Below are 11258 nucleotides of genomic sequence, written 5' to 3'. Positions count from 1 at the left end.
CTTACTAGTCAAGCTACCAATGTTCCAAGATCTCATTTTTAACCTTAGAGTCTTCAATTTGCTTAACCTCCTATTCTTTAACCCTATGTTCCCTTGCTCATTTGACACCACACTTGAGCCACGTGGAACGTCATTTTTGGACGTCGTCCTAAACTCCTAATACAGGTAACATGTTCTTACTATTTTTGCTTGGGCAATGTGCCGTGTCGCTTCTGGACTATGACCTATCAACCTTTGCATACTTTTCATTAAACTCAAGTCTAAGAAATGCAATGAGTAGGGGACGCGCCCACAAGAATTGATTTTTGGTTCCTATCTTGGGATGGACTAAATTATACTGAATTTATTGTCACTAACCTACCACTCCCTCCTCCAATATCAGGACTTAAACTAGCAATACGCGACAAGTCCTCACAGAAGAACTAGATAAAAAGAAAAATTGACTAAAAAAATGAGACAGAAGCAACATTCCCGGGCAGTCCTTAGTACTTACAAATTACAATGTCTATGTCAAATGTAAATTCATTGGCACAAAAACAAAGGCATAACTCATGGAGTATTTATCAAATTGGTGTGGAAGTTGATATTTTGGTGGTAAAGCATCCGGATTGAGAGTGCTGATCGGTCTTAATATTTTTTTCTATCAGCTTGTGGAGAGCATTAAAGGCTATCTCAACATCTCTAGTGATCCAGCAACCTTTATTCAGGTACAAGTCACTCATTTTTCGTGCCTTAAATTTTCAAAAATTGTGCGAGTAAACTTATTATTACAACAAAATTTTAGTATTTCAATGTTATTAAGTGACTCTTAATTTAAATGAGAGTTAGAGAGTCAGATTTACGCAATCTTACTGTTATTAGTGATAAGTGATAACTCTAATCAAGAGGTTGTTCCGAATAAATTTACGAAGGATCTTTAATATTATTATGCATTTCTTATTTTTTTCTTAAGATTTTGGAGAGGCTTATAGGAGTTTTTTATGAGTTCCTTCCAAAAACTTTAAAATAATTTATTTTGACACCTTTTAAAAAATCTAAATAGTTAGATTTATATTTATAGGAGCACTTCCACAGATTATAGAGAAAACGAAATAGGATTTCTTTTCCAACATCATTAATATACTACGCGAAGATGTAGAAGTTTGCTTAAGGAAATTCCTTGCCTTACGTGCCCAAGTAAACCAGAAGGTTCCATGTTTGTAATGGTAAGAAGCTTGCTGAATTATTTTATTTTTCTAACATACTTGTTTTAATTCATTGTTAGCATTTACTTCTGTTATTGTTGTGGAATCTTGCAGGTTAAACTCAATTTGTTTCTGTTAAATGATATACAAAATGATCTTGATTTTTGCATCAAACTATCCAAAGAGGAGAGTGTGATGGTTCTACCAGGTATGGAAGTATTATTTGTGTAAAATGGAGTAATAAGTAAAACAATATAATGAATTATGGATTAATCTTCACCTTTGTTCTCAATAGCTACAAAATGATTAATTCCCTCTCTAAACATCTATGTGGGGAGTGTTAGAGTATATAACATATTGTGGGGCCTTAACCATCAGCTTAAGCTTTAGCTTGAATTGGTTCCTTGATATGGTATAAAAATCCAATGTGACAAGAGATCACGTGTTTGAATCTCAATTACCCTTTATTTAAAGTGGAATAGAAGTATACAATAGTGAAACACCAAAACCTGGGTGAAGAATCATGGTTGATTTAGTTGTTTACAGGTGTTGCTGTAGGTATGAAGGATTGGTTGCGCATTACATTTGCATTGGAGCCATCAATTCTTATAGAAGGGCTTGATAGAATAAAAGCATTTTGCCAAAGGGTTTAATGGTGGAATTAAGAGTTAGTTATTGATAACTTTGTTGTTGTCGTATTGAATGTTAATATTTGTTTAACTATAAATTATGGTGTCAAATGTCAATAATTGTCATTACATTAACATTGCTTTGTTACATTGGTATGTTAAGAGACTTTTATATTTAAAGTTTAAGTGACTTATATTTAAAGTTATTGAAACTTGACATTTTCCTCAAGTGTTATTTAACCATACTATGATACTTGGGTGCTTCATGCTTGAAATGCAATTAGAAATATTAACATTCAACACAATATACTTAGTAAAAAGATGTTGCAAGATGGATTTGACCTCAATAAGAATGTGAAAATGATTATGAGAGAAATTAATGCTTTAACCCCAAATTTAATGACATATTCCCTCCATTGTCTATATAGACAATGGGATAATGCAACTTTTTTTTTAATGTCAATAATATAATACGTTCATATGTAACGACATACATCCATTGAAATAAGCAAAGCTTTGTTTTATGAAATATGCTTAATTGAGAAGAGTGCTCAAATTAATGAGAAAACACTTTCTAAAGCAACAAAACCTTCACATCCCCACCCCTCCCCATGTCGGCGAACACTTTCAACTACCCTACTCGACACCACAATCCCTAATCAATACAACCACTTAAATGAACAACTACGACACAACGACTCCACCACAACCACCGAAATGTGAGACAGTTCTCCCACGTCGACGCACAACTTGAAAAACACTTATTCATTTCGAGCTTGAAACCTGTGGTGGTTGCTTTAGGGATAGGTGTGCAACTGTGTAGGTGGTGGTGGTTTGATGTGTGTGGTTGTGTGGTGGTGGTTTGAAGTGTGGTTGTGAGGTGATATGTGTTGGGTGGTTGTGTGATGGTGGTTTGGGGCTGGGGCTGAGACTCGGGTGGGAAACAATAGGTTTTTTAGTTAAATTATTATTTCTTAAATTTGCTCAACTGACTCATGGATAACAATCTTTAAATTCGTATTATTAATGATTAATTAATAATTAATATTATTATTAAAAAATTAAAAAATTATATTATTCACGATAATTATTCTATGACAAATCATATGTCCAAGTTGTATAAGAATAGCCTTTTGTCATAATCAATGCCAATTTTAGTGGTCTTTTTCTACAGATGGGACATGATTAATTACTCCATGATCATTCTATTCTTAATTTACGTGCAAAATAAATTGTGGTAATTAAAGGGTGTTTGGTCGGTGGGAATAGAAATTATAAGACTATAATTTAGAATTAGGATGAGATTTTGTGATGAGATTTGGATTGAGACTTTAAAAATGAATGTCTCATGTACTTGTTTGACAAATGATAAAAACAGATAAAGAATTAGATAAAAATTGATTATAGTTACAAAATTGTCCTTATAACTTTTACTTTTCTTTACTTTCATTAAGAGCAAAAATGTCATTTTATAAATTTTCTAGTCTCAACCCTAAATACCTCCCTCCCTCCAAAACTTTTTTTGTGGGATTTTCTATTCTCAAGTCTCAACTCATATCCAAGTCTCAACATTACCTAATTTCCATTCCCCTTGAACAAACAAGAGAATTTTATAATTTCACCCCAAAATCTCAATTCCTAACCTCAATTCCCTCTTGTCAAACACACACCCTTAAAGTGTCACGGACAAATAGAGAAATTAATGGAGTGTTTGCTGCTTAGACCACTTCTATTGGCATAGAAATTTTGTTTGAGTAGAAATTTCTTTGTGAGGTTTTTACTCCAATTAATAAAAACCGAAAAAAAATTACAAATGTTTCTAAAAAATTCTACTTAACTAAAAATTTTTTGGACTTCCACACAAGAACTCCACCATCCAAAATAAATTTTAAAATACAAACAAAAAGAGTAAATAAAGGGATAATATAAAAAAAGTAGGAGGAAAAAAGTAGTGAAATTTTTTTTTTTTTTATCTCATTAATGAGATAAATTAAATTAGTAAATATTTTCACATAAAATTTTATGAGATATAAAGAAAAAGTGAGATTGGTGCTGAATTTTTTTTTTTATGAGAGTGCTCTTACTCCTCTTTGCTTTTTAATTTTGTTTGTTTGTTTGTTAGTGACAGTGACTAAGAATAAATACGGATGTCAATATTCAATAACAAGCTGGAGTAAGAGGAGTGTTTCCAATTAGGTCAAATAATTGCTTATTTTCGGCATTGGTCTTTTGCTTTGTGGTGTTCTAAGTGTGAAGCAATCAGGTAATTCGTAATCAACAACCAATAAGCAAAAAACACAATATGCTAACAGAAACCGCCATGGAAGACAATCAAAGCATTAACAAGCTATGGAAATTCAACACCCTTGAGGAAAATACAGAGTTACAATCAAGGAAGAAAAACAAAAAGCCGTTGACGGTTAGAGGAGCTTTAAGCATGCTTAATGGAAATGTGAACCCCATTGATAACCGTACTGTAATTCCTCTTGCTCATGGAGATCCGTCTCCTTTCGATTCCTTTCGAGCTTCTGCCGACGCTGAGGATTCCGTCGTTACTGCTCTTCGATCGGCCTCCTTCAATGGCTACGCTACTACCTTCGGCCTTTCTTCCACAAGAAAGTATGGTCATATCTAATAGCTTCTATAATTTCTGTTTTCGTCAATTCAATTTCTATTTGTGATTCACCAAATCAATTGATTTGATGCAGGGCAGTAGCAAATTACGTATCGAAGGATGTTCCTTACAAAGTATCAGCAGATGATGTTTACTTGACGTCTGGCTGTAAACATGCAATACAGGCTGCAATTTCTGCTATTGCTTTTATACCTAATTCCAATATTTTACTGCCAAAGCCAACTTTTGCTTTGTATGATGCTATTGCTGATTTTTATGGCCTTCAAGTCCGCCATTATAATCTTCTTCAAGAAAGAAACTGGGAGATTGATATCGGCTCAGTCCAAGATTTAGCTGATGATAATACTGTGGCTGTTGTTGTTATTAACCCTGGTAATCCTACTGGAAGTGTCTACAGTTACCAACATTTGCAAAATGTAAGCATTTTTGTTCATGGTTGAATTTACTTTTATATGACTGATCCAGTGATAATTCATATAATATTTGTATGTTTATCATTTTGTTTAGTTCCTTTTTAATTCTCCTAAAAAAAATTAGTAATCAGTGAGATAATCAGTAAAATAAGTCTTGGGAAGTTTAGGGGAGGTCTTGTAGCTGTAGGTGATGATCACTGAGATAGCCATTGTGAATTTCAGAAGGCACGAATGGACTTTGAGTGTGATAGGATTGATAGAGAACAGAGATGCTGATAAAATTTGCTTGATTAATGATGATGGAGCATAATCAATGTGGAGCTTGATTGATGATTAATCAAGTTATATGCAGCAAACTTAACAGGAAAATGAGTAAGCCTGTAGGTAGATTGAACGTGTAGCCAGTGCCCAGTGGCCAGTAGGATGTTTTGTTATTGTTTATGTTAAATTTCAGTAACCACTTTCAGTATACTCGTTTTCAATGCTATTTTGGAGAGGACTTTTGACTACCGATGAAAGTTACAGGGAAAAAACAAGCAAGGTTATTTGGGGTAGACGTGCAACAATATAGATCTTTAACTGAGACTCATAATAAATTCATACTCCCTCCTATTCTCCTTAAGTGTCCCATTTACTTTTGGGACACTATTCATCTATTTATAATTTAAAACATAGTCATGTGGGATCTTATTTGATTCGTTTTGATGTAAAGATTATTAGTATCAACTTTTTATAATTTTAATTATACATAACTCGATATATTAAGGATCGAATAAATACATTGGATAGAGTGCATAAAGTATATGGGACACCTAAAATGAATAGGAGGGATTACTATATTGTTACTGACTACAAGCCTCTTACTTCCAAGTATTTATCATAGGTGAATTATGATCCACTCAATAGCAACATAAAGCTTGATTAGTAGTAGCTAAATGGAATGAGATGGTTTTATGTTTTACTCTACTTAGGTGGCTAAAGCAGCAAGGAAACTTGGATTACTTGTGATTGCTGATGAAGTTTATGAACATATCGTTTTTGGTCGCAATCCATTTGTTCGTATGGCAGTTTTTGCATCATTAGTGCCTGTTCTTACACTCAGTTCCTTATCAAAGAGGTGGATTGTACCTGGCTGGCGCATTGGTTGGCTAGTCACTACTGATCCTAATGGTGTCTTACAGAAATCTCAGGTTAGAGTCTCCCAAACTTGATTTTATTTTAGTGCTCAAGTCCGAGCTTTCTTACTAGAATATAATTTCCAACTTTCTGGCAATCATGTTGTTGAATTTAGTTTTCTTAAAAATTACTTACATCACTATTACAACTGCTAAAGTACACGTCTATTAAAACAACAAATTTTAAAATTGATTTGATTATAAGATTGTTGCCTCTTAATTTTCACAATGAAGTTTTCTATTTCAAAATCCATAATTTCATTCATATCAACAAAAAATCCATAATTTCATGATATAACATATGTTGAGGTCTCAACCAAAAGCTAAAGCTTAGGCTGATGGTAAAGGCTCCAGGATGTATTATATACTCTAACACTCACCACCGTAAACTACTACTATACCCGTAGTCTCTCTTTGGGGATATATTTTGTCATTTTGGGTTTTACACAACCCTCCATATACACTTTTAACTATTAATAACCTTGTTATTATGACCATTTTCCTAGAATAATCACTTTTAAGATTTCTTTTATTTTTCCTCTTTTTTAGTTGGATGGTTTTTCATTATAGTGGACTATGTCTTATTAAAAGGGTAAGGTTGCATACAGTAAACCTTACGACTATGTTACTCACACTCTTTGTTTTACTTGAAGTACCTATATCGGAACCTGAACATTCGGACATAGGTAGGACGCATGGACACTTTATTTTGAACCAAAATTATGGAAAATTTTCATTTATTAGTCGAGTCTGACACTTGAACATTGTACCGTGGCAAATGAGTTTTCGAGTCCCAATAACATAGCCCTAGCCTTGCAAGGTGGGAGCAAATTAATGGATTGGGGTGATGGAATGTTGTGATGTTTTTCATTTATTATTTGTTATCCCCTATGGATTAAGTAATTAGAAGCCTCTTACAGCGGCAAGCCGGCAACCTGCAGGGCAAGTATACTCTTGACTCAAAATCATCCATAAAATAAATTGCTTTTGGTATTTTTGCTGATTTGATAACTGCAGTGCGGGCCTTATTTAGTTTTAAATTAATTATTCGTCCAGACTCCATAGTAGACTATAAGTTGTATGTTGCTTGCTATGGACTTTTTTTAACTAAAAAATCTTGTAAGATTGGTAGATGCCATTTTGATTTTCCTGAACATTGGGACTTTCATCTTAGTTGGCTTGTAGGATGTAAATACCCTCCTCTCTTACTAAAAAGTCTTGTTTTTGTTTTCTGTTTGTCCTTTTTGCTGAAAGTTTATAGAGCGTATCAAAGCGTTTCTCATCATTAGCTCTGAACCTTCAACATTCATTCAGGTTTGTCTCTTCCATTTTTCTCTAAACCTTTTTCTTGTCACATAAATTCCTTTGTGTATTATTTAAAATGTTTCTTGAAAAAGGAACAATTAATCATTCATATTTTTCCTTTTACGATTAAAAACATTGATAGCATATCCAGTGCTTGTTAGAAAACATCAGTACTTAGCTAGCTAGTGACAACTAACTGAGCTTAAAAGGTCTTGAGTATAACGAGGATTACAAGTTTGTCAGGCCGCAGTACCTGAAATTATAGAGAAGGTAGACAAAGAGTTCTTTTCGAAATGTATCAATGTGCTGCAACAAGATGCAGATATGGTCTTTGATAAACTTGCAGATATTCCTTACATCACATGTCCTTATAAACCAGAAGGTTCCATGTTTCTTATGGTAAGTAAAACATTCGTTTCATGTGTGTTTTATAGCAAAAATTATTGTCCTTTTTGACCAAATTAGGCAAATTCATTGTAGGTTAAATTAAATATCTCTATGTTGGATGGCATACAAGATGATACTGATTTCTGCATGAAGCTTGCTAATCAGGAGAAAGTGATCATTCTGCCTGGTACGCTGGATTATGATAATATCAAGCTTAGATTAAATTTCTAAGTAGAGTAATGTTATGCAGCTACGACCTTATATCTATTGCTTAGTAAAATGATGAAAAGCCGAGGTATTCTCTCTTGGACTTACATTAATATTTAGTTAATTCAAATATGGTCTTTGTGATGAAAAGTTGAACTAGCATGGATAAGAGAGTGAGGGATTGACATAGTGTTTAAGGAGTATTAAAATGGTTAAAGTGAGTTCCATAATTTGTCTAATTTTTGGATAGGTTCAACTGTCGGAATGGAAAATTGGCTTCGTATAACCTTTGCCATTGAGCCACCGGTGCTCGAAGAAGGTCTTGAAAGGGTAAAAGTCTTTTGTCAAAGGAACGCCAAGGCATAATATAATCATTACCACTTTAGTCCAAGTGAAGGATTGATGATGGCTTATTTCGTATTACTTGCATGACTGAAGATCTTGATCATTAGACTGACGTACAACTTTAATGTGAAAAGTCTGTCAGTTTTCCAATGTCAATTTAATAAGTGTGTAATTCTATTGTTGTCATGTTCTTTTTGGTAAACAACCAAGTCTTTGAGCTGTACAACCTTATGGCAGCGGTCAGCAGCAGCCATGTAACTCCAAACCATTACCAACTAACCAATGCCGAAAGCCCAGCCAGCCACCAACTCGGTGCAGGGCGTTGTTCAAAGAGAAGAATCCCAAAGGATGTAATCTTAGAGGGCGGTTAGGTGGTTGTATGGTCAAAGAAGAATGACAATTAGAGCTACTGATTTCATTAACTGAAAACCGATTTTATGAACTAATTTAACCAGCTGTTTTTATTAGCAGATCATTAAAAAGTGTCTGGTAAAATATAGTTGATAGTTGAAAGCTAATTAGTGTAAAAAGACATATAAGGACATTACAAATTATTGTTAAGTTTAAATTATACTATACAATACTTTAAGTAAATTATACACAAAATATTACTCCCTGCAATTCAATATCAACTCCCCATGTTGAACATTTACAGTATATAAGACCTACAATATATATATATATATATATATATATATATATATATATATATATATATATATATATATATATATATATATATATATAAAGTATAGTAGTAACTAGTAAGACAATATGCAAAAAAAAAAAAAAAAGCAAATTCCAAAATGATGCCTAATTGATAAAACCCAAAACAAGAAACAGAAGAAAATGACGAGTCGTCGCTTGTGTTCTGGAATCTCAAATTAAGACAGAATGAAAAGTCGATTTGGCTTTTGGGGAAGCGTCGACTCGACGCTTTGGGCAACGACTCGTCATGTGCCTGTTGTTCTGTTTTTTGCGGTTTTGTTCATTTATTTTGTAAATGTTGCTTGACTTCAATCATCACTAATGGTTTGTTAGCTTCTATTTAGAGGCTAATTTTGAATGAAGCACTCATCATGTTTCATTGATAAGCTTTGGTGAATCATTATTTTTGTTCATAGGCTTTGTTTGATGAAACGCACTTGTTTCATAAAGAGGCATTGGTTGATACTGAATGCAAGGGACATTCTATCCCATTCTCAGAGCAATTTCTTGATTTCTCTTAAAAATATTCTCTTATTCTTGTTCTTCTTTACATGAGATTGTCTTGAGAGAGTAATTAACTTTCAATATAATCGAAGTTATTAATCCACTATAATACTTGTCTTACTCTTGCAATATTCTTTGTGCTAGAATATTGTTGTGTAGGTTGTATTTCATTGTGAATTTCATCGTCATCTAAAGCATCGTGTGAGAGAAATATCACAACAAGAAAGTGCACTCACGCCTCCTACAAATATTAAGTTTCCGAGCGACTTGAATATGTTGTCGCAAACAAATCTTCATTGTGTTCTTGTGGTGATTAGAAGAGTTCTTAAGCCATCTTCAAGGGATTACAAATAGTGTAAAATACTTTCTTGTAACACGTTTGTGATAAACATTATTTGTAATACCTCATTTGATTATAGACGATATTCTTAATTTACTCTTAATTTTTACTTTATTTTCAATCTATAATTTAAAATATTATCTCGAATAATTAATATCTATTTTTTAGAATTTTAATTTATACACAAGTAAATAATAAAACTAATGATAAATAACCCTTTAGCTTCCCTTGTAATTCCCCAAATAAAATTTTCATGTGTGCTTTTTGTTCTTTTTCCTCTTTCATCTTTCTTTTATTTTTTTTTTTTATCTCTTAGATCCCTTGTTCTCCCGTTTTCATTTTCTTTGTTCCTCCTCTTCTTCCTTTCTAGTCCAAATTGCACACTCTATTTCAAACTAGCGAATGTAAGCTTCTCCTACCACCATAGCATTGCGTCAAGAACAACTAAAAAACAAAATGCAAAACATGATTAGAATGGTTGTGATTGTGAACTATTGAAAGAAAAAGCAAACATGAAAAACAAAACAATTAAAGCAGGAAAAATATAAATCTATTTAAATATTAAGCCGTGACAATTCGTCACATAATTTTCACCGTGGCCTCCGTAGGCTTGAGCCTACAAATCCACGAGTCAAGAGCGTTAACTTGCACATACACTTGGTGAGGTTCATTATTTCCCAAAATCATATGGTAGTAGGAAGATTAGCTCACCCACTATATATGCAAGTCAACAACCCACTATTTTATTGATGTGGGATCTTGTCTCACTTGTGAAGTATTTCCAACACTCCCCCTCACATGTGAGCCACATCATACCAGGAACCACCTTCGGCTCCGATACCATATTAAATTAGGCTAGACTTTATTGTGAATGTCAGCATATTAATGGGAGGACACAAGTGTACACACTTCATAAGCCAACGAGATATATACCATCCCAAAACCATATGGCAATGGGAAGAAGGTTTCTAATAGCTTATAAAGCGTGCACACCATTTTCAATTTATCGATGTAGGATAACTCATCCCAACACCCCCCTCACATGCGAACCCCCGTCAAGTTTGCATGTGGGAGTAATCAATTAGCGTAAGAACGCTATTCTTTTCGAACCTACTATTTTTTTAAATTATTGATCGAACCATCGGCTCGGATACCATGTTAAATTAGGCTGGACTTATTGTGAATGCCAGCATATTAACGGGAGGACACAAGTGCACACACTTCATAAGCCAAGGAGATATATACCATCCCAAAACCATATGGCAATGGGAAGAAGGTCTCTAATAGCTTATAAAGCGTGCACACCATTTTCAATTTATCGATGTAGAATAACTCATCCCAACACCCCCCTCACATGCGAACCCCCGTCAAGTTTGCATGTGGGAGTAATCAATTAGGGTAGGAACGCCATTCTTTTTGAACCTAC

The 11258-nt window shown here is 33.7% G+C and overlaps 1 protein-coding gene across 1 annotated transcript; it reads left to right on the top strand.

Annotated features, from left to right (window-relative positions):
- Positions 1 to 1153: 1153 nt before the first annotated feature.
- LOC130821414 (probable aminotransferase TAT2) lies at positions 1154 to 8750 on the top strand. Its single transcript, XM_057687174.1, has 9 exons — positions 1154 to 1205; positions 1299 to 1392; positions 3936 to 4432; positions 4522 to 4864; positions 5833 to 6051; positions 7291 to 7350; positions 7585 to 7740; positions 7822 to 7915; positions 8186 to 8750. Exons 3-9 carry the CDS (start codon positions 4116 to 4118, stop codon positions 8299 to 8301), a joined length of 1305 nt encoding a protein of 434 aa, XP_057543157.1. The 5' UTR covers positions 1154 to 1205; positions 1299 to 1392; positions 3936 to 4115; the 3' UTR covers positions 8302 to 8750.
- Positions 8751 to 11258: the final 2508 nt, after the last annotated feature.

This window comes from Amaranthus tricolor, chromosome 1 (assembly GCF_026212465.1).
Source record: "Amaranthus tricolor cultivar Red isolate AtriRed21 chromosome 1, ASM2621246v1, whole genome shotgun sequence".
Taxonomy (NCBI): Eukaryota; Viridiplantae; Streptophyta; class Magnoliopsida; order Caryophyllales; family Amaranthaceae; genus Amaranthus; species Amaranthus tricolor.
The sequence above is the reverse complement of the archived record's forward strand: the minus strand, read 5'-3'. Positions and strand labels throughout refer to the sequence as shown.

What these genes read in the sequence shown, in the direction of transcription:
- LOC130821414 (XM_057687174.1), top strand. Translation starts at nt 4,116, where the DNA reads ATGCTAACAGAAACCGCCATGGAAGACAATCAAAGCATTAACAAGCTA. An exon ending in GGCCTTTCTTCCACAAGAAA is followed by an intron (nt 4,433 to 4,521) that starts GTATGGTCATAT and finishes GATTTGATGCAG; the next exon opens with GGCAGTAGCAAATTACGTAT. An exon ending in AAGGTTCCATGTTTCTTATG is followed by an intron (nt 7,741 to 7,821) that starts GTAAGTAAAACA and finishes AATTCATTGTAG; the next exon opens with GTTAAATTAAATATCTCTAT.